At 47.3% G+C, this 23,020-nt stretch overlaps 7 protein-coding genes across 7 annotated transcripts; 3 read left to right on the plus strand and 4 right to left on the minus strand.

Moving 5' to 3' along the window:
* Positions 1-1,812: 1,812 nt before the first annotated feature.
* Positions 1,813-3,840, plus strand: ARB_04113 (uncharacterized protein; the record flags this gene model as incomplete). The annotated part of the gene is made up of 4 exons (XM_003017190.1): positions 1,813-1,970; positions 2,049-2,215; positions 2,279-2,658; positions 2,719-3,840. 4 exons carry the CDS (start codon positions 1,813-1,815, stop codon positions 3,838-3,840), a joined length of 1,827 nt encoding a protein of 608 aa, XP_003017236.1.
* A 568-nt stretch (positions 3,841-4,408) lies between these two features.
* ARB_04114 (uncharacterized protein) lies at positions 4,409-7,494 on the minus strand (the record flags this gene model as incomplete). The annotated part of the gene is made up of 3 exons (XM_003017191.1): positions 4,409-6,697; positions 6,765-6,905; positions 6,997-7,494. 3 exons carry the CDS (start codon positions 7,492-7,494, stop codon positions 4,409-4,411), a joined length of 2,928 nt encoding a protein of 975 aa, XP_003017237.1.
* A 390-nt stretch (positions 7,495-7,884) lies between these two features.
* ARB_04115 (uncharacterized protein) lies at positions 7,885-10,329 on the minus strand (the record flags this gene model as incomplete). The annotated part of the gene is made up of 6 exons (XM_003017192.1): positions 7,885-8,720; positions 8,812-8,850; positions 9,023-9,238; positions 9,345-9,428; positions 9,449-10,094; positions 10,183-10,329. 6 exons carry the CDS (start codon positions 10,327-10,329, stop codon positions 7,885-7,887), a joined length of 1,968 nt encoding a protein of 655 aa, XP_003017238.1.
* Positions 10,330-15,095: 4,766 nt separating this feature from the next.
* ARB_04116 (serine-rich protein, putative) lies at positions 15,096-17,621 on the plus strand (the record flags this gene model as incomplete). The annotated part of the gene is made up of 2 exons (XM_003017193.1): positions 15,096-17,256; positions 17,317-17,621. 2 exons carry the CDS (start codon positions 15,096-15,098, stop codon positions 17,619-17,621), a joined length of 2,466 nt encoding a protein of 821 aa, XP_003017239.1.
* Positions 17,622-18,666: 1,045 nt separating this feature from the next.
* On the minus strand, positions 18,667-21,075 carry ARB_04117 (uncharacterized protein; the record flags this gene model as incomplete). Its single annotated transcript, XM_003017194.1, has 4 exons — positions 18,667-19,247; positions 19,322-20,440; positions 20,502-20,667; positions 20,857-21,075. The coding sequence occupies 4 exons, from the start codon at positions 21,073-21,075 to the stop codon at positions 18,667-18,669; spliced, it is 2,085 nt and encodes a 694-aa protein (XP_003017240.1).
* A 469-nt stretch (positions 21,076-21,544) lies between these two features.
* Positions 21,545-22,288, minus strand: ARB_04118 (uncharacterized protein; the record flags this gene model as incomplete). Its single annotated transcript, XM_003017195.1, has 3 exons — positions 21,545-21,762; positions 21,896-22,211; positions 22,277-22,288. The coding sequence occupies 3 exons, from the start codon at positions 22,286-22,288 to the stop codon at positions 21,545-21,547; spliced, it is 546 nt and encodes a 181-aa protein (XP_003017241.1).
* Positions 22,289-22,498: 210 nt separating this feature from the next.
* Positions 22,499-22,955, plus strand: ARB_04119 (uncharacterized protein; the record flags this gene model as incomplete). The annotated part of the gene is made up of 2 exons (XM_003017196.1): positions 22,499-22,542; positions 22,640-22,955. 2 exons carry the CDS (start codon positions 22,499-22,501, stop codon positions 22,953-22,955), a joined length of 360 nt encoding a protein of 119 aa, XP_003017242.1.
* Between the last annotated feature and the right edge of the window lie 65 nt (positions 22,956-23,020).

The raw sequence follows: 23,020 nt of genomic DNA on the forward strand, positions 1-23,020 counted from the left end.
TCTTGGGTTCAACCATAGGCGGTGGTTATGCGCACAGAGCCAATCAAGTAGCATCCTTGAATCATGGACAAACGAGCTCTTGTAGCAGATATATTCTCTAGTCATGGATCTCATTGCTTCAGGCCCGAGAATATACCGGAGTACAGATCAACCCTGCTCCCATATACTATAAAACAAGCTACGTATGGGATGCCGAGGACCAACTGTAGGGCCCTGAGTCTGAAATATATCCAATTATCCGATCGAGCCGTAGAAATAATAGAGCCTGACTCACCAAGGCGCCGCCAGGTATAGAGTTGAAACAACGCTGCACGGACTGTTGGACTGTTCCCTAGGGAGAGTTATTCATGTGTGATAACCACGCTTGGTGGGTACATTAGGATCCAGCTAGGCGACGGACGTGAACAGTTACGTTATATGGGCTACTCCGTACATCATCATCCTCAACGTCAGCTGCGACATATCAGCGTAACGGGGGACAATGATACCCAGAGTTTTGGGGCCAAGAAGGCTTAGCAGGCATTGGGAACAGCCACTCTTCATTCACAAGGCCATTGTCCTGCAGGAAAATAGGCGAAGAACGAGATAAATCACGAGACCGGACAGTCCGGCAGCCCGGCGAGGATTAGAGGACGGTTCTGCAGGCTTCCGACAAGGAGGCCAGGTGAAGCTTGAGATATCAAGTTGTTGTTAGGAAGAAGAAGAAAGAAAGGCTGTCGTCGTCGTCGTCGTTGACGCTGGAGGCCAATGCGGAGTGGATCCATTGACTAGGGGGCTCGAGCTGACTAATGCATGCTTACTTAAACCTCCTGCATCTGCCTCTTGCATCGCTGCATCCTCTTTGGCTTCCTCCATTTCACCCTTCTACTCACATACCGCAGATCCAACTGACGAGAGCGTAAGTTGAGATGGTATAGCTGATTTGTATACCCAATATTTATTACCCTTTAGGTGGCATTTTTCCCGCCCCTAAAGAGGACCATTCCTCTCCACCCCAAAACTTCACGATATTGACCCCGTTCAACCAGGAAGATTCAGTGCTATGAGAGGCAATTTCGAATGCAGCTAGATTGATAACATGGACCCAAATTCCCTCTGATTATGAATATGTAGCCACTAGGATGCATCGACGCTGTGCAACGTGCATGACTGGCGCCTAGAGGATGCATATCCATAGTTACAACATGCCATCCACTGCAGCTGTTGCGGGAGCTCCACCTTGGATATGGATTGTCATATCCATGGCTTGATAAACGACGTGCAAGCTTACTATGTAATGCAAGCATCTCGACCTGAAAAGTTGGGGTCTGCCAGTTTTTTCATCTACGCGTACGGTGGGGAGGCCCTACACTTTGGCCTATCATGGAGGGCATCTAGCTATAGCTGACATTGTTAGTGCAGATGCATATTGCCTGGCAATGCATCATCTACGGACGACGTTTATTTCAAGCTTATTCAACCAGAGAAAGAAAAAACTTTTATATCTGGCCCTGTCTCTCAGACATTCTCTCGTCGAGGTTGGCTTACCTGGAAACTTGCAAGTATATTTTTCTCTCTTCAATACGGTGGCATCGGGGGAAAATTGTTATTTCATTTAACTTTTCTGCTACTTCAAGCTGCCTTTTAAATCTCTTGATATTCCTACCGCACGATTATCTTGCCGGCAGACTGTACGGGAAGGATAGAGGGTAGCCATCGTCGATGTCGAGCCTGAGGATTGTTCTACTTTGATCTTTATTTCAAGATCTTTCCGTAGTTCAACACCTCAAAGGCTCGGACGAAATTAACAGTATGAATAGCAGTACCCAAACTATGGACAGTGAATATAATATTTCCAACGTGGAAGACTTGGAGCGTCGCATGTTCATCATTGCTACTTCATCCTTTGGTTTGATTGCATCATTTGTCACATCTGCTGTGGTATTGTTTGATAACTGGAAGATACTACGGAAAACCCGATCTTTCCAAAGGTATACAGTCCCCTATATATATATATTTACCCACCTTTTATACATATATTAACACTTACTTACTGTTATAATATTTAGAAACCCTTTCAAAATCTTATTTCACATACCGAACCCTTATGTCGTTCCGTACTCCCTTTCGATAACTTCAATCATTCAGGAAACGGTGTTCATCACTTCACAGTCAAGCAGTTATCGACCCATCAATGGTGATAGCTGCAAAACTTCATCCCAGGTTGTTTGGACTAGTGAGTTCTTCCTTCACGCTTTTACATCGCACATGGATTGCTGATCCCAATTTATTACCCTAGCTTCATGGATTAATGCATATATGCTTCTTGCGTTGTGTCTAACGTTTATCCTGAGAGGAGTCATCCCTTCCAAGAACTTTCCAAAGGGCATCTGGCTTGCCTTGAGTTGCGGGGGAGTGATATTACTCCTATTAATACTAACCTGGATACCATCCGCAGCCAAACCAAACTTGAATAGCAGATGTTCTGCAGAGCCATCTCAGTGGGTAAAGGGATGGGCTGATGTTGCCACTGGTTTAACGGTTCTGCTAGTTGCAGTTTACTTTGCAACCATCTCGGTTCTGATGTTCCGTCTTCGCAAGTCAAGACGGCTAAGTCGAGATCGAAGGACAGTTATGAAGCACGGCATATTTCATCTTGTACTTGGATCCATATTATACGTTAGTACATTCATTCTCCCCTTAATCCGACTCTCTTTTGTGCTAAACATCTTTAACTAGCTTGCCCCATTGCCATTCTATGTATCTGCTCTACGCCATCGGCCTTCGCAAGCTTCTGGCCTCGTTTCCTCAATTGCAATTCACATCTTTGGTTTTGCTAATTCTGCTTTATTTCTCATTTTGCGGGGACCCCGAGACGGCCTATCGACTTCTCCAGATGGACATATATGGGATAAGCGCAGCACATGGAGCAGCTTTGGTGGAGCAGATTCTGGTATTGTAGAGGTGTACCGACCCGAGCGGATAGAAAAGGAGATGGACAGCATACCGCTACGAAATGCTATGCCGAAGGAAACCCATGACCCTTCGGCTAAGTCGGGCTTGGGGGTCACCGGAATCCCAAAACCAAACACAGGAGAATTTCCTCCTCGAAAGGAAATGAAAACCAGCTCTGTTGGGCCTCTGCCGCATAGAAGCGCTGCATCAGAAACAAGAGGAAGTGTGATGAAGGAAACGCTGGTCTCGAGCAATGCATCCTATCATAGCAACGATATGGTACCTAAAATGCATTGTCCCGACGTTGCCATACCGCAAACTCCAAGACTAGCATTCAACTCCCCAGTTTATCATTCCCCGAAGTTCAGCCCAGCTATTGCACCCGCTGAACTGTATCCACCTAGTTACGGAATGTACCCGATGAATCCTCGACTAAATGTGTCAACCCCAGCTTTAATTGGACCTAATTCTTCCCAGAAACCGCTTAACATGCCATCAACGCCAACACTTAACAGGTCCGGCAGCCTTCGAAGATCCCTGGATTCCGCTCTGTTGAAGCCTCCATATCCACATCATCGACAAAACCACTACTATCATTCCAATGATACGTACAAATTTGAGCCCACCCCAGCATATCCTGCGCAGCCGGCGCAGCCTGGACCAGTCTATTTCCAGCCGTATTCAGCTTCCCCAAGACCATCCGTCTCCACATACTCGTCAGGCACGCCCCGGAGACTGACGGACAAGATGCTTCCTCCTATTCCACCGCAAGATCCCCAGCAAGTGCTCTTTGAAGCAGCAATGCGGCTAAGAGACAGTCAAATTAGCTCTTATTCGACACAGTGGCAACACAGTGCCCATTTATCCCCCCTTCCCGCAACTTACCAATCTTCGCCTTGGATATGAGGTTTGATATTTTTTTTTTAAAAAAAAAAAAAAAAAAAAAAAAAAAAATCAATGTTGTATACCCTATTTCATTCGCCTAATCTCCGATCCGGGCCTGAAACATAATATTCCTATTTACCTATCTGATAGGATTTGCCAGATCCTTTCTTGACAGAATATCTCCTTGGTTTGAATGGGACCGGTCCCTCTGGTTATATCTCCTATTTGGAGCTGGATGCTCGTTCTTTGATTCTCTCTATCCCCAGCTACATTTGACATGTTAGCCACATTTTCTGTATTGCCTGGGGCATACGATGTTATTACTTTCGCTTATGTCGATTAATCCCCCCGGTGGCTGGCTAACATGCAACTCTCCTTTGATGTCCCTTTTAAACGCATATCACAGTCTTTTTAGATACAAATAATTGGTTTATCAGATGTCACGATGAATATTGAATATAGTTGGTTACATGCTTTTCGAGCTTGAAAAGAGAGTTGAAAATTGAGTATTCATTTGCCTTTCTATAAATGGCAGTCCTCTATTTTGTGAAATCCAAAGTATTATACATATACAAGTTATCTAACCACGCTAGAAAACAACATTAATGACCTTTCCACTTCCCACAACGACGACTCGTTTGCGTTTATCCCAATTATTTTTCTCCTGGAGCCAAACCTTTCCCTCTTTAGTCCGGAGAACGTGAGATAATATCCACTCCTGCTCTTGTTCGTTGCTGATTGACTCTGGGGTGGTACTGTTGGCCAAAAAGGGTGGCACAGACGCAGTGAACCGGAGTTTCCCATTGACCTGAACTGCTACCGTCTTCGCTCCACGAGAGCGAATTTGCTTGATATCCGATTCCGACAAGAATTCAGACGGCCATGGAGAAGATAGGACCCATGGAACAGTGTCAACGCGTTCAAAAAGAGGCATGTGTAGTACTTCCCAACATTCTGAAGCGAAAGCTGGGGCAATCGGCGCCAACATGCGTAGCAGAGAATTTAGTGCGATGTATAGGGTTGTATGTAAAGGTGTGACAGATTGTGCTGAAGGAGATGTTTTCGATGATTCTTCGGGTAAAGGCACGGCTGCAATTGCGTTGGTGAGTTTTATCAGATCTGATATTACTGTATTAAGGCCGTATTGATTCTTCTCCAGGCAGTATGACACCGATGATATTGTGTTGTCTGTCATAAGAAGGAGGTTGCTCTCAGTTTCCGAGAGCTTGCCTAGCGGTGGCAAGGCCATGTCATTCAAAGATGAAAGAGCATCAGGGGCTGATGAGAAGTTTGCCCTTTTGAGCGAATTGCCGGTATCCTCCACGGCCTTCCAAATGCGGCTGAACCATCTTTGAATGCCCACAATCTTGGTTTCATCCCACTCTAACACTTCGCTGACAGGGGCAGAGAAGAGAACATGAGCACGCGTAGCATCTGCTCCATAACTCTCAATACAAGTATTCGGGTCTACTCCGTTATACTTACTCTTTGACATCTTCTCAAAAGATATGTTAGCGGGAATTTGGGTCCCAGTGAGCACTGGGGAGCCTTTAACAGAAAGGTCAACTTCACCTGGCCGTAAAAATCGACCAGTCTTAGGATCTGAGTAGGTCTTGCCATGAACCATGCCTTGAGACAATAATTTGAGGAATGGTTCCGGGGGGTCCGCAGCATTTTCAATCTTGCCTTCCGCAGCAAGAAATTTGAAGATGAACCGAGAATAAAGAAGGTGGAGAATAGCATGTTCTATACCTCCTATGTATATGTCCACGGGGCGAGATTTCGAGGGCGACACCGGCAGATCGTTGTTTTTCGGGTCCAAGAATCTTAGGAAATACCACGAGGAGTCCACAAATGTATCCATGGTATCAGTGTCTCTCGTAGCTGGTCCCTTGCAGCTTGGACACTCAGTGTGTAGCCATTCGTCTGCCGACTCCAGAGGATTTCCTGTCTTGTCTTTCAGTTGAGACCCAGGAATAGCAGGAAGTTCAACTGGTAACTGACTAGCAGGAACCGGCACGGCCCCGCAGCTGTCACAATGAATAATCGGGATAGGGGCACCCCAATATCGCTGCCGACTGATAAGCCAATCTCGTAGCCTCCAATTCTCGGCAAATCTAGCACGGCTTCCTTTATCCTTTAGATCATTGATTATTTTTTCACCAGCAGTTTTTGAGGGCATCTTGCTATAAGACCCGCATATATCAGTAGTTTGTCCATGCCCTGAAAACGCCGAGTCGGCACCGTGATTATCATTGGAGTCTGGGCCTGTTTTCAATGGCATAACTACGGAAACAATAGGTTCCGTAGGAGAATTTTCTTTCCAAAATCCGAAATCACGAGAGTCATGTCCAGGGACCCCCATGACCGCCCCCTCTCCGTAATCTGGGAGGACGTAAGGTGCAACATAAACCGGAAGCGAAGATGGTAAATGAGGGTTTCTTTCAAGATTATAAATTGGGTTGATAGCCTTGACTCCAGGCAGTTTGAATCCTGCCTTCGTCTCGGGCGGTAGTGAACCGGTGGAATTGATAAATTCCTGGAGCCCCGGGGTGTTGGCAGCCATTTTCTTTACCACTGGATGGCTGGTCGACAGTGCAATATACTGAACGCCATGGAGCGTGTCAGGGCGGGTGGTAAAAACTTCGATATCAAGAGTTTCTCCCGGAATTGATAACGTAAATGGGACAAGGGCACCTCGCGACTTTCCTAGCCAGTGTCTTTGCATTGTCAGAATCCTATCCGGCCAGCTGCCAGATAATGAGTCGAGGTCCTTAAGCAATGCTTCTTTAAAAGCAGTTATCCGGAAAAACCACTGTTTTAACTCCCGTTTTTCGACTTTCGCGCCAGACCTCCAAGAGCATCCATTGGAGTCAACCTATTTTTGGGGAGCATATTTATCAGCCGCGAACGCTTCACCAATTCGCATAGGTAGTTGTTAATACCTGTTCGTTTGCCAAAACTGTTTTGTCAACGGGATCATAATTCACAACGGCTTCCGCTTGGTACGCAAGGCCTTTTTCGTGAAGCATTAAAAACAGTTTCTGGGTATGTTTGTAAAACTCAGGCGAGCAAGTCATAACTTCCTATAGTATAGTGAAAAAAATACCAATTAGCATCCAGTCTATTATCCAAGTTCCATGTGATCTGACAAATTTATTAAAAGGGATGCTGTACCGTATCCCAATCGAATCGTATACCCAAATCTTTCAACTGATTCCTCATATTCGCTATGTTTTGTTTTGTCCAGCCTTCGGGATGGATCCCTCGTTCAATGGCAGCATTTTCAGCGGGGAGCCCAAAAGCATCCCATCCCATAGGATGTAGAACATCATAGCCTTTCATCTGTTTGAACCGAGCTAGAACGTCGGATATCGTGTACACTCGAACATGACCCATGTGTAAGGTTCCGGATGGGTAGGGGAACATGGGCAGCACGTAGGCCTTTTCCTTGCTGCTGCTCATCAATCGAACCGAAGCCTCCCTGCCCTCCCATAATTCTTTCCATCTTTTATCAATGGCTAGAAGGTCTAGCTTCTTAGACGGCTGGTTGGCATTGGCATACGTGCTTGCGGTGCGAACAGGGAGACTCCGAAACTTCTGTAGAAGGTGATGCGAGACCGTAGGTGGTCCGCCGAATCGAATATGGCCTCGAATAGCACAGGGAACCCACATCGCAGCCCCAACTCATTCTCTTTGAAGGTCTCCTCTCCCCGGCTCTCAATGAAGGGGGAAAAAAAAAGCAAACGATGAGCTCAAACGACCTTCAGATGACTCGTTCCGGCGCCATTCCTATCTTGGCTAGTGCAGATCTTATCAGATTGATAACAAGACATGAGGTACCCACCTAAGTTACTATAGCGACCTGGAAGGCACAGCTGGAATAACTAAACGAATGTTCGTCTCCATATCCCCATAATTTTTACTAGGTTACAGTTACGAGGTTGCTACTACTCTTTACTCTCACATCAAGCCATTAACCATTGAATTAGTTATTGCTACGTAGGGTTAGAAGTGACCATCCGATCTAAACTACTATACAAAGTTGAACTCCTGTCAGCTCGTCTACCCCCAAGGGCCCCTGAATCTCTTAGAGGTATCTGCCCTAAAATGGGCAGTCAAAGTTATGTTTCCAGCCTTCTCAAGCTTCAATTTGGCGTTTGTCTCTTTTCGACTCAATTGGCCAATATGCTTCGCTCGGATAGCAAGCAATGATCGTAGCTCAGGATTGGACAGATGCGCTAAACCTTCCTGATCACCTCGACTGAGTCGTGATAACTGGGTACGGGAAGCCGAGGTTGGGTTATCATCTTCAGTTTCAGTAGTCCATTGTTCGTTTGTTGCCTTGGCAAGCGATAGAGGAGAGGAATCTCTGCGCCCCAGCGATTGACGATATTTATCAGACGCCCGAGTGCGATAGCCGCGAATTCTAACCGGAGATAGCCGCAGTAATGGGCTAATACCTGCAACTTTTGTTTTATTGTGTGCCTCGCGGAAATTATAAAAGCCAGAAGTGTGCGAATTAATGTCGAATCTGCAATGGCCCTTCGCCATCATGTGGTGTTGGATACCTTCAATTGTTCTTCGACGAGTAGAGCACAATATGCACCTGTGGTACTCAAAAATTTCAAGGTATAGGTATCTGAGAAGGGGTGTCATGTCGGTGTCCAGGTGATCTTGATATGGTATGATGAAGCTATGCGCCTTTGACATGTGGAAAATGTTGTCATCAAATGATGTCCTTACTTCACCACAGAAAAGGCATTGTTCAGGATCAAACTCCAACAACCAAGGATGCTCCTCGTCTGTTCCATCTGAGCCATCTTCAGAGGGGGTATCGTGGTCTGGGCTGATGGTCTTTGTCCTTGACTGTAAGGGCAATATAGTAGTTCCAGGCTCTGCTACTCGCAGGCGAAGATTATGTATGCTGCAGAAATGTTAGGGATCTGTTTTGTGTTTTCTTTCTTTTTTCAATGAGAAGATCAAGCTTACTGTAATTCACTCCTCGCATGCTGTCGCCAAGCCCCTGGGCTATCAAGGGCTATATCGCATAGTCTGCAAGACGAAGGGAACTTGGCACCCATATCTGCTAGTGGTTGTTCGCAGGCTACTCCGACGTTAGCCAGTTTTATGGTATGAGATGTAATTCTTTACTTGGACGTTAAGGGAGCTAGCTGGCAAGGGCGATTGTCAGGGGTCGAACTTGGATGGAAAGATCTCGACGACTCGACAAAGGCCGAGTCGACCCCGTAATATATATACCATCTTGGGGCAGAGATGGGAATATAGAATGTATCGTGATTTTCGCTTCGCCTTGAAGGCACACATTGCCACCGCTCGTTGTTGTTCATGAAGACGCCGGATGAGCAATCATGAATCATCTCGGTTTTGATCCACAAAATCTTGGGCTCAAAAGTTACTAAATTTAGCTACTGCCTAGGCCCGAAAGCTTGCCTCCCAGATCGCTTCCGATCTTAAAGAACGAAAAAGAGCAGGAGCTTATGTGCAGCCTACAGCCAACTTACCTGCAAGAATATATTTTTGATAACTTCGCTGTATGTACTGTATGGAGTTGAAAAAGCTATATACACAAAACATCTGGAACATATCTATATACGCAGCACCGTACCATCTCCATCTATACCTCCACGGAAATGGTCCTTTATCACACGGCCATTCAAAATCGTCTCTCTTATGATTCCCTGCACATGCTTCGGCTCTACCCTACCATACCAGATAGCCTTCCCAGCCAACGCGTTAACATCCCCCGAGTTGGGCCCCGGGGAACGGGGTATGTATATAATAACGTTGCCAGCATATTTATGACCGCCAATATGACTTATCAAGCCAATATTCGCGTGATTCAACTTATCAACTGGGGTATTTCCCACGGTGTAACCTTCATCTTTTAGTACTCTGCTAAATTCCGACTCAAGCAAAGGGCCCATAACTCCACATCGTTTGTCTCGACCTCCGTGCCCACAAATCAAAATCGTAGGCGAGTGATCTATGCTCTTCATAGACTTAAATGTAGGTTGAAGTTCTGGAAGCCTTTTCATTGCTTCCAATTTATCGACAGGTAAAATTTCGTGCGCTCTATGGGGGACTATTGGGAGGAGGAATGCGCGAACGAATCGATCCAATCCAGCATCATCAAGTGGGATATCAGGAATGTACTTGAAGCTTGGAAAAAGGAGGGCTGAAGCGCGAGATGTATCTGACTTATCGGTCGAGGGAATAAAGGAGGAATTTGTAATGACAATGTTATTATAAGGCTGTAGGTTCAGAAATTGCTGATTAGGATAACGCTCTCTCTGGAAATGATCTGGGCAAGGGGCAAGGGAAAGCTGAGGAGGAATTTACATCAGCAAACTTCCCTGTCCGAAACATTAGTTTCTTCAATCGGCTGCCCAGTATACCCCATCCCTGATCTAGCCCATCCTCCTCTATTCGGCTTCGCCAATCTCGTTGACCGGTGGATATGAGAACTTGTTGGGCGTAAGGCGCCATGGTGCCGTTAAGATCTTGGTCATGGTCAATTTCGAGGCCGGCAGGCGTTGCCGTACAAGAGCACGTCGGCTCGGGGCATGACTGCACGACGGGGAACGGTGGAGGAATAGGAATTGAGATGCGTCGTGAAGTTGAATATCGGTTACAATGTATTTGCCGAACACGAAAACACTGGCCGCGTATTCCGCGCATTGTAATGTCCCTTATCGTCTCTTGAATCAAAAGACTTGGGTTTACTCTTTGCGCATTAATTATTGAAGAAGATAGGTAAGAATCCGAGTCTTCTTGCGAAGTGAAATTTCAGTCGCATTGACGTCGCGAGTTTTATCTCCACACCGATCGGGAATAACGGGTTTTCGGCGATAACTGACTAACTACAGTACCTCATCAATATAAAAGCATTAGTTTAATCAGCCTCGAAAATACTTCTGTTAAGAAAAAAATAACACTTGCTAAGAAAAAAAAAAAATCAGCATATTACAAAGTAATAATTAGAGGCGCTCAAGATGCTCCATCACTCCTATACCCCGGTCTGTCCACCTCTTAATGCATTTTAGGCGAAAACGACACCAACGCCTTTGAAGATTCCGTCAGCGGCCAAAACTGATAATAGAATAATCCCACCCCAGCAAACAGCAGGATATAGTATGCGACGCTCCAACCAATTCCAGTTACCTCATCGACCCTGCCAAATATGTTCTCGTCCTCATCGAATTTGGCAGCCCTGATTAGAGTGCTCTCGATCGGAATTGATGTCTCAACACGGCCCCATAGACGAGGTAGGCCGCAGTAATTGCAGAATGAATGCACTAGCATAACGGCTAGAAGGGAACCTGTTCTCAAATAGAGAAAGGTGGCATACCATCCAAATATGGTGGTATAAGTGAACTGGAAGAGCGAACGGACAAAAACTGGGATAAGCGGAGTGTCTGGCTGCGCTAGCTTGGTTTCGTAGAAATGGTTAATATGCGCAATACCGAAATATAGGGGAGTCAGAAACACGATGCGCCCTGGGGACATCTTCGCCATTAGATGAAATACAATGATAATAGACCGGAAAGTTATTTCCTCAGTTATGGGACCCTACTCGTTCATTAGCTTATGATGTGCTGCGGCATTACACAGAAAAGGAGACCTTGACTGACAGCAACGTAGTTTCTCCATCCTGTCCAGGAACGAAGAGTTTGGACCAGTGTTCGTCCCCTAACCCAGTTCCTCCATCTACCTTCGGCAATTCCCATTTCAAATAATGGACCCATGAACAACAAGGCTGTGAGCAAAAGACTCTTTCCGATTTCTGGCAGTCCAATCGGCCACCATCCTAGAAGTTGAAAGGCTTGTAGGGGAGTACTCCTCCCACTACGGACGATGAAATAGAAGGTGGCCACGCTGCAGCAAAGGCATGACACCATTACAGCTCGGATACGGGCTTTGATCAGTGACGGCGCATCACGGCTCAATGTTGGCCCTGGCCGAGTCGCCTTGGAGGTATACAATGGAGCAACATATAAAATCGTGCATAGTATCTATTGATAGCAGTTAGCACATTCCCACGCCTCGAATCGAAACATATGCGGTCTATCAGATTTACTTGCATACGTACCGAACACCAAACAGCAGTGGTCACTGAAATAAGAGGCTCAGGTTCTTGATTCTATTATCAGAACATCGTCTGTATACTCTAAAGCAACCCACTACAGCATCCTCCTCCCTCTTCGGTCTTCTACTGCCACGTACCTTTGTCACCATGATAGTAATGCCTCAACCTCTCGAAGAGACCGGAGGCCATGTTTCCGACCTTCATGAAGACAGGGCTTTCCAATGAAGCCAGGTCCAGGTGCTCACAAGGCAAGGCAGCAAGGCAAACTCAAGAAACAGGATTGTGCAGCCACAGGGAGTCGACACTGTCTCGGGGCGTGAAGACGGAGTTTTCGAGGTGGTCGCCCAAAGCGTAGTTAGCCTTAAACTGGCAAGGGTCATGTGCCTTGGCGGTCTGGACCTTCACTTTATCTCCCTCACAAAGGGTCAAAGGGTCTTCCTTGCGTAATTCTACCATATTACGTAATATTGATTATATAATATATCACGTGAATAAACAAGTCTCGTTTAGGTTAGTCCTCCTTGTTTCAGCCTTTTCAGCCAGCGACTCCTGACCAACAACGCCGGCGGCACTGGCGGATTTCCAAACACAACAGCTCCGTTTATCCAGCGCCAGAAGAGACAAAGTGCGCTGGAAGATGGAGAACAGTTAAAAGGGTCCGAAGGCCCGAGAATGGGTTTATTTCTTTTCCCATAAAAGCGAACACAGTCCCGTTCCCAGTCTCCTGGATTGTGGACCGGAATTTCGCTTGTCTTTGGGGGTGGAGTGCCTGGTTGCCAATCCTTTCTGAGTTTACCAGGAGCAATCACAAAAAAATTCAATGCCGTGCCTCCTTCTGCAAGGGGAACCCTCGCCGCGAATGAGAAGTTGAAGAATGTTGGTGATGGCGCTCCAGGACTGGCAGACGTGCAGGAGAAGAAACGGCATGTTCTCCAAGTGGGTACATCACAGTGAGTGCATGAAATAGCAGCGCACACAGCATATGCTTCGTTGACATTTGCATCTGCTCCATCAGACAGCTGTTGGGCTGGTTGTACAGATTCCCACTAAAATAAACAAATACAGGGAAGGACTCGAGAACAGGGTACTGCTGTACCTGTTTCCAAGCACTTGACGAAGTACAATAGCTCACATATTTTTGGGTTACGAGGGCTTCGTTAATCCTCCAATAGCCTATTATATCGTTACATAAATAATTTGAACTTGTATTTCCATCTTCAGGACATATTCTTCCGAGTCGTCCGGATTCGGGACTTTTAAGGTGTGACACACAGGCGATCATAGCTTGAAGAACTGGAAACTGAGATCACTATCGAATAATGTAGATGCCAGTTATACCATATGGTACGGAAGCTATCACATGGGGTAAGCATGGTTATGAAAAGTGAGGCAAGTCGCAAAATATTCAGGGGAAAAAAGTATGTTTTCCGTTGTTGAGCCAATTGCACCGCGAGGAAATGGTGGCGTTTAAAATCTTTGGCTAGGAGACGAAGTTACAGAACGACCTGCATGAAAGTGAAAACCAAAAGCGACCTCGTAGTCATGGCTTGCTCATGCACTGTACCTCAACTCAAGCACCTAGATATTCTAGATAGTCTGTATCAAATTCAAACATGCTTCTCTTCTTGCTTCAGATCAGAGTTAGGCATTATTAAGAAGTCTAGCATGTTAGCACCCATCGGAGAAGTCAATGGCGTAAACCGCGAGCGCCAGGGCGGAAAGCAGGTCTCACTCTCAGCCATCCACAAAGCCACTTGCTTCACCATAGCACCGGCTCTCTTCAAGGCTTTGACTGGGGGCTGTATTTCTTCTTCACGGTCAAATTCAGCCTTCTTGCTGTCTAAGTATATGCTCGACAATCGCAGAACTGACATACACTGCTCAACAAGCAACCCTACCCTGTCGCTGCAGAGGCCATTCCGAGGGTTTACACGAGCATATGAGAAAAAATTTTATGGCATAAATTGTTTGTTTATATTATTTTGTCTAATGTTTTTCCTCTTCTCTCCACCTGTGTCTAATTTAATCTAAAATTGTTGATTGCTGGAGAAAAAAGCTCTGTTGATTAAGTCATAGTGGGTAATCCTTATATTGCTATCATTCTAAGCAGTGGGTCTGGCGTGGTGACTTCTGGCAGCCGACTGTAACAAGGTACGCCGAGTGGAGCACATCGTTCCCCTTCTGCAAACTCCGTACAACGACGCGCGCTGCTCGACCCCAACCAGTCAAGACGTGCGTGCCCGACCCAGGGTTCTTTCCGCACCCGACCCAGCTCTGCAGCTGTCCTTCAACCAGCGCATCTCTCGCCCATTCTTTTGCCCGTGTTTGTTTTCAACTATTATCAACAACACCATCTTCTTCTGCTTCTCATCCTCATCATTGTCCTCCCCAACACCGCCTGATCTATATTTATCTTATCTTGATCTTATCTCGATTTCTGCCAGTGTGGGTCCCCAACTTTAAACTCAAAAGAAACGGCCCGCTCACCGCCCTCCACGTACCTGATGACTAAGACCCCGTGACTGCCTTGCGTTCTTTCTCCCTTTTTCATCTCGGCTGAGCGAATCTTCTTTTTCTCTCCAACATCAACTCTTCGACGTCTCTCGGCTTTTTCGTTCTTCGTTCTCTCTTTGCCATTGTTTCTTGTCTGTCGTTCCCTTCTTCACCGTCGCTCTTTATATATATTCATATAATTCACCCATAATTCTACCCATTTAATAAGCTTTCTACGTGCCACCCAATTAGCACACCACGCTCACTCTAAATTTAACCGCCTTTGAAACACTTCCAGCATCAGTCTTTCAACTGCAGCCCCCCAGGGTCCAGCATCCAGCTCCTTAAGGCGGCTATTCTCTAGACGCCCTGCCATTCATTTATTCATTAATTCGTTCCTCGACGCTCACTGCGAGACCATTCCTGCTTCGATTTTTCAGCCTTAATTTCGGGATCCTTCACCATCTAGAGCCGCCATATCAGCACTCCTTTCTCCAGCCGTTCGTGGAGCATTTGTTCTTATATTCTTGTTTCTATATATATTATTTCCCACTCTACATACTATCACCGTTCTCCCCCCTGGGAGATTTTTTTTTTTTATTTATTTATTTTCAGCGGCCATTTTCCCGTGGAGTAATGCGATGAGGAATACGTCGAGTTAGGGCCCACGATAATGTCTTTATCTTCCCCTTCGTCTAGAAGGTCAACACCAAAACGCCGTCCACTCCATCAACGAACAAACTCGCAGAACAATGTCGTCTCCCCGCCCTCGCCTGTCCGTCCAGTTTCACCGACGCTTCGACTGGTATCAAACAAAACTGACTACTCGGAGGACGATGATGTCTTCAGCAATCCAGACGATGTTGACATATACTCTGCTAACCCATATCCTACCAAGCCCGCTCATGTGCTACTGCCTCCAGGTTCCTCATCGGCCAAAGGCCGTATAACTAGAAGCGGGACTCCTTCAACAATTACTCCCTCCAATGCCTGGAGTTCCAGGCCCAGCGTTTCTCCGGATCTAGAATCCTCCAGTTCCAGTCAACAACCCACCGGAAGCGCCTCGGACCTTTCCACCTTTATGGGAAACACTTCAAGCGCAATATGGGGCCAGGATCCAAAGTCGAGCAACACCACTGTCGCTCGCTCAGTCACCCCACAGGCCTCAGAGAGTGGTGATAGTGGCAACGATCATGATCAGGAGAAGTCTTCTGACCGCAGTAGCGTAACCGCGCTTCCAAGGCCTGTTGCCACTACTATCAAGTTAGTCAATGAACGGGAACGAGAGTTGTCACGATCTAGTCGTACGCCTCCAAGCAGATCTCCTCCATCTGACGGCTCCCTCCTAATCGGATGTTCTATTACTCGTGGCCACTCGTCCTCTTCAAATTCGTCCTCGAATGTTGCCCGGATTGGGTATACATCCAGCCCCAACCTGGTGCCGTTGAACAGTTCGTCGCCAAATTTGCTTCCCATTGGCTCTTCTCCTAACGTTGTCAGGACTCGTGCTTCTGAGTCTTCGTTATTTTCAGCAAATTCGTTTGGAACGGCGATAAGGTATATCCGCAATCGAGGAGGGCCGAGCACTACTTCAGAACCAGCATCCGCGGCCCGCTCTGATTCCCATACTCCGTCCATCCCCTCAAGCCCCCCTGTCCCAGTGCTAAGGTCATACCAATCCACATCAACACTTGATCTCAATGCGCGGTCAAGCCAAGGGAATGTTTCCTTACCCAGCATGCCATCAGATATTGATATCCAGGCCGTTATGGACAGCGGGATTCCTATACAGTACCCAATATTACGTCCACCCTCGTCGTCCGGCTCGTACGCAGAAACGTCCATGGTCTCCATTCCAGAGCCATTGGCAGTAGCCCGCCCTCCAACTCGACGGTGGAACCCGGACTTGTCCTCCGTCTCGTCTGACATGTCAATTCCAATGGATGAGCGACACAATCTTCCCTCGTTATCCCTTGATGGTACCCAAGGGAGATCCCGACAGGTGACTGAAACTGAGCAATCTTGGCTCTCCGCACGCCAGCAATCCGAGATGCCAGATTATTCAGCAATGGATGAATCCGAGATGGATGAGGTTAGCGACCGCATTACCCATCTTCATGCCTTGCGTGTTCTAAAGCATAAGACATCCGCCACCCTCAGCTATCGGTCATCCCTCTCAAGGCGAGGCTCTCTAAGTCGGTCGGGGTCAACAGCAAGTCAATTTCTAACTACTATTCCCCAGTGGGCAAAGATATACTATCAAGGTGGAAACCTCGCCTTCCTTTCGGCTGTTTCTCTAGTTGATGTTAGCAGACCAAATACCCCACGAGAAATCCCTGCTGTGACCCAGGTTTCCTACTCAGAACCCTTGGAGGAAGTATCAAATCAAGCTGTAGTTCGTGTACCGCCTGGAAATATCTCATGCCCCCGAACACGGCCTCGCCGAGCGAGCCAGCCTGTACAACGACAAGACCAGCCAGAATCACAGCCAGCACGGCGGCAGGAGTCGATGCCGATACCAGAAGCAGAAATACAAGTGGAGCAACCGGAACAAGCCCAGGTTGAGCCTAAACCAAAAGCCATCCGACGAGACTCTCGTGATCCAAGAACACATTGGGCCGGTATTGTTGGAGAAGATGAGATTACACCTCAGCCCTCTCGCGAAGTGACACCCAGGGGCGTCTGGTCACCACATCTGTATACAGATAAACGATTTCGTTCAACTGAGAGGAAAATATGGAAGGCTCCACCCTACGACGAATCTGGCGAATATATATGGAGTAGACGAAACATGCAGGTGCTCAGTTTTTGCTTTGGTTTTATCTTTCCATTAGGTATGTTTACAACTCTTTGTTGACAAGTTTGTCCATCTATTCTAATATCTTCAACCACAGCCTGGTTGATTGCCTCGTTTCTGCCTTTGCCAATCAAGCCACCATCTGTTGAGAATGGAATGCCAGGGCAGCCAGATATTGAAAAAGCGGCTGCTCATCGAGCAGTCCTGGCTGATAATTTACGTTACGAAAATGCCCGATGGTGGCGGAATCTGAACCGTTGCATGACACCAGTTGGCTTGTCAATCATTATAATAGTTGTATGTTCATTAAAAATTTCTCCATATATTTATGAGCCCTTCACTAACATCCATAATAGATCACACTATCCGTTCTTGGATCACGAAACGCCCTATGATACATGACCTCGTTTTTTGATTTCATGTTGTAAAACAACATTAATTAGTACTTATGCCCTTACGCTTCTAATACGGCAACGGATCTCTATATGGCACGTTTATATATACATATCCAACCGTTTATGGTCCCACGTTATCTATGATGGTTTGGCTTTTTATATTCGCTTTATTTCCCCGATTTTCGTCTTTTGCGTCTTACCAAAACAATGCACGTTTAGGAGAATGATCTCTCCTTTATACGATTTAACGAAAGCGCGCAAATCCCTTGCTTCCGTCTTTACTTTCGGGTCCTTTCACTTGCATTATACTATTGGATTTTATTTGATTCCCCCCTTTAAACCCTGCTGTGTATACCTTATTACTTATTTTTTATTTTTAGCCCTATTCCCACACACTCGCCTACACCTATGGCCCCTTTTTCATTCGTCGAAACTACTAGTTTCTGGTTCTTCAACCACCTTTTTCTTGCCCTTCGACTTTATACCATATTTTATCACCCACCTTCTTCTTCTCCTTTTGCGATCAAATTGCCAAACTCAACACTTGCTTTCTTCTATACGCACTACGCTTATAAAAATTGCAATCCCTCTTGTCACTCTATATCCCTACGAGGTGGCTTGATACAATATGTTGAAAATGGACGTAAAAAAAAAGCCGATTAATATTTGAAAATACGTTTTCGTTCTTCTATTTCTGGCAATGTTCACCACACTATGTCAGCCCTCTCCATCCTTCTCTATGATGACGTGTTATTACTTCTTCTCTACTCTGATGACCAACCGAAATCAAACCAATTATTCGAGTGAATGGCTCGTTGTGCGCATAGTAGATGTCGTTCTAGGGTATAAACATAGGGCGTGCTTCAAAATCGCTGAGATCCTAGGAGAATGAGCAACCAAGATAAGCCGTCAACCATCCTCCGTCCTCTCTAATTAGGGAATAACAGTAGCAAAGACGCATGCAAAACAAAGGGAGTAAGTGGTAGCATGATTTAAGGCCAGGATATAGCACCGCGGAACCACCCAACATTATTATATCTCATTACGGTATGTTAAAAAGGAGCCTTGCCTAGTTTCTGCTCAAGGATGTTCCGCAGTTCTGCACCAGTAGGCATCGTGACCACACTGCCACGTCGTCTCCTGGTTTCGATCTCCTTCTTGATCTCGTTCACGGCGTCTTCAACGTCCTGCGCCAAATCATTGGGCAGGCCGAGGGGTTGCTCGGTGTATGGTGTTTGGCCGGCCTGCACCTCCCTGGCATCAGCCTGGGCCTTCTCCCTTGCCCTGACAGCAGCAGCTTCATTAGCGGCTTGCCTATCAGATGGTTTGCCAGGTACTTCTGCATCCTTGCCAGTAGCAACCTTGTTACGTTTGTTTAGCTTGCGGATTAATTGGGCCTTTGCGGGGCTGTTAAAGAAAGTGAGTGTGGCGACGATGCCAATTATGATGTAGAAGTAGACGCGGCCCCAGAGGGTGGTGCAGTCGGTGAAATCCAGAAGGATGAATGGAGCGATGGTGAAGCTCATTGTGAGCTGGGTTGCGAGCCAGCTGATGATGTCATAGTAAATCTTGAAACCAGTTGGAGCAGTACCGTCAGGGGTAAGGAAAAAGGGGCGAACATGACGGCGGAAATCTAAACACGATTGTTAGTATATTTTGGTATTCAGGGGAAGTTAACATAATATAAATGAAAAAAATTGGGCGTACGTTTGGCGCTTGTTTGAACAAAAGAGCCTAGAATGAAGGTCAGATAGTAACCTGGGTAGAAGCCATGCCAGATAGCACTGGTAGCAAAGGTAGCCAAGCTTGCACGGAAGCCGGGTTTCTTCCCCTTTGGAGTGACGCGGAGGTAGATATAGTTCCGTAGCCAGTGATTCGTGTTCTTGTTCCAGTTGGCGAGGAACGCATGGGGGTTCTGGGCGGTCTCCAGACCGTAGGGGTTGACGTTCTCGAGCTTATTCCAGTACACCTGTCCTGTATTGCGGTCGACACCGTTGTATCCCATTCCAGAGAGAATACAAGCACCTTCAGTCAGGGACCAAACACCATAGTACTTCAACCTTGCCGCAAAGCCAAACACATACAGCACCCAGATCTTCCTGAAGAAGCTGTAGGCAGCGAATTCCTCGCTCAGCAGCAAGTTGGTAGTGTAGATGGGCGCAAACACAATGAAAGCACCGATGAACGCTAGTCCCATCGCTGCCTTCAAAGCAGCTGGTCTGCCGCTCCTGGGTATCTTTCTCTTCTTCCGCGTGGGAGGTGCCTTGGACGGATCAATATCAGGAGGCAAGTCGAACATGCTAGTTTCAATCCATCGTCGGTACTCGACGTAGTCGAACGCTGGACCTGCAAACAACGAGGGGAAGAACAGCACGTAACCGGCAAAATCAAGCAAGCTGGGGAACTCCTTGATGGCAGCGTGTTTCTGGGCCTCACTAAGTTGGCTATCAGGCAGTCGGCCGTCATGCACGTTCCAGCAGAACGCACTCAGTTTCATGACCAGCACCATCTGAGCACCGGTGACGTCGACGGAAGTAGGGTCATTGATGATTTGCCTGATTATATGGCTGACGGACATGTATCCGATAAGGTATGTGAAGCCAACCCAGGGCATCATGGAGCCGTCGACGTAGTATGCGATTGCATATGCTCCTGCGGAGCAGTAGAGGAGGGTGCGGACGCCATCCCAGAGATCAAAGAGACCGACCAGGTAGAAGAGCGAGACGGCGATGATGAAGGCGTTTTTCTTCCAGGGTTGAGAGTCCGGGAGTCGCTTTAGTATAGCTGCGAGGGGGTACGAGAGGAGGAACGAGGTAATGAGTTTCACTACTGTGAATTAGGACAAGAGGCCTCGAGTATGAAGTAAGGAGTAGAAGTGAGTACATACGCTCATCAGCAGATGCGCCGATTACCTCTCCAGCGGCGGCGAAAGCTGTTGTTGCAGAGTCAATAACGAGATATGAGCAGGTAGAGAGAGGACACTTTTTTCGTGTGGGAGGGACGAACGGGCGTTGATATAGGGCAGCATCTTTGCAGCTTGCACTTGCAGCTAGCTAGCTGGCTAGGAGGAGTCAACAGGGGGTAAAAATGGAGCTGAACATCGCAGGGAGAGACGAAGCAAAGGATTGAAGGATGGAGAAAAAAAAAGATAGACGATATCAAAAATTGCAAGTAGGGCTTGGATGGAGCTCCGAGTCGTTTGTTCCACGTTGTTGAGCTTCAACACTTTTTGGCGGACAAACGTTGATCCTGTCCTGCTGATAATCCAGCGTGATGAAGATGAAGCAGACAAAGACAAAAGACGAAGACAAAGACGAGGATAAAGATAGTAGTAGTGTCCTGATGAGTCTGAGGAAGCTCAGCTGATAGATAGAAAACGAGTATGCTACAAGAGATGCTCCAACCGAGATATATGACCAAAAGAAGCCATGCCAAAAGAGCAGAACCAGAAAATGCCACATGCCACGCTTGCAACGAGATATAATTACACACATAGACATACACACGTTCGCCCTCGAGGAGGCCGTCAGCTCGTCTTGGAGTCCGAGTCCTTGCTTGAGTCCTTGTTCGTGTTCTTGTTATCGTGTAGGATGCGAACGACGTCCTTGTTGAAGATGTACTGGAGGCCTGACCAGGAGGTAGTAAATGCGACGAGATATCTACCTCGGTCAGTAAAGAAAACGACGAATCCATGAAAGAAACAAAAAAAAGACCAAAAAAATAAAAACATACGAAAGTCGGGATTCGCTGGTGGTCACCCACCCAACTACTAACCGACCGGCAAGTGGCTTAAGTACAGCTGAGCGGACGGGAAGCTCTGTTTTCCACTTCCTGTGTTCGTATGTACTAGTTCCTTGCCGCAGCGTAGTTTTATGCCGGGGATATAGTGTAGATAGGGGTAGATAGAAGCAAGAACGAGAGGGATGAGACTCACTGTAACCCAACCATGCCCTCCTGCAGGTACCAGGCCGTCATCATAGCCTCGGGAAGCACTGGCATGGCCATCGCAGAGCCCAGCAGAGCAAGCTGCAGCGCCGTGTTAACCTTGGACACCTCCGTGGGCTTGACTTCAGCCGAAGGGAGAGAGAAGTCCCAGTATCGCTTCATGGTCTTGGGCGGAGGCAGAGATATCCATCTGTAGTATATGGCTGCAAACGCAAGCCCGACGTCGCGAGCCAGTATAAGACCAGCCAACCACACTTATCACCGTTAGTTAGCCAGTATCCTACACACTTAGATAGAATATTCGAGCAAAAAAAAGTAAGTGAGTTGAAAACGTACTCGGGATAGCAGCCTTCATGGCAAGACAGACGACACCGATAGTCATCAGGAACTTATCGGCCATGGGATCGATGACGGTCCCAACGACGGTCTGCTGGTTCCATCTTCTGGCGATGTAGCCGTCCACCAGGTCAGTGACGGCAGCGTAGGCAAAGAGCGAGAGAGCCAGAGTATGGCTGCCTGTGAGGATGGAGTAGCCGATTATGGGGGCGGCTACCAGGCGTGAAGCAGTGAGGATGTTGGGTATAGTGTAGATGTTCTCATGCACGACAGCCTTGGTAGACGGCTTTTCCTTTTCCTTTTCGTTTCCCGTGTTCTGCCCAGAAGCAGCGGTGGGGTGGTGCACCCACCTCCGCGGCTCGAACGAGTAAGGAGACGCACTGCCGGATCCATCAGTATGGGGTGTATCATATGGTGTGCGGTATGGGAGTGTGGGTGTGGGTGTGGGTGTGGTATGGGGTATGAGGTATCAATCAATCAGCAGGCCGGCATTGCCGACCAGTAACAGGACAAGACAGGGAAATGCAAATGCAAAGCGAGACGAAACAGAGCCAAAAAAGGGTGTAGGAGGGGGGTACGGGAAGAGTAAAGGGGGTGGGGGGGATGGAGATGGAGATGGAGTGGGAGAGGGAGATGGAAAAGGGGGGGTATGGCGTATCCCTACCGCTGAATTCGAGGAAGACCGAGATGCAAGCGACAGATAGGGGCAGTAGTAAGGCTACGGACGTTCCCTGTCAGCTTCAGCTGTGCATTACCAGCAGCACCAGCACCAGCACAAGACCGCATCCTCGCCTCCGATGCCGTGCAACCATGTCGGAACCCATCATGTCCATGTCCAGCCAGACCCGACCAAAACCTGCTCTGGCTCAAGCCATCGAGGACACCACCGGGCTGCAGCTGCAGCAGCACCCGCACCCGCACGCTCATCCTCACACCCATCCTCGAGACAGAAGCAGCAGAGGCCGAGAGAGCAGGAGTGGTCACCGAGGCCGAAAACAAGGCAAAGGGGTTCCGCATGGGCAAAGGGTATCTTGTCGCCATGGCCGCCGGGCGTGAATAAGCAAGCAAAGCAAGTAAAATATTTGATTTTAAATTAATTAAAGCCAAAGTCTCTTTTATGGCTCG

Source organism: Trichophyton benhamiae, assembly GCF_000151125.1.
Source record: "Trichophyton benhamiae CBS 112371 chromosome Unknown contig01293.0, whole genome shotgun sequence".
NCBI lineage: Eukaryota > Fungi > Ascomycota > Eurotiomycetes > Onygenales > Arthrodermataceae > Trichophyton > Trichophyton benhamiae.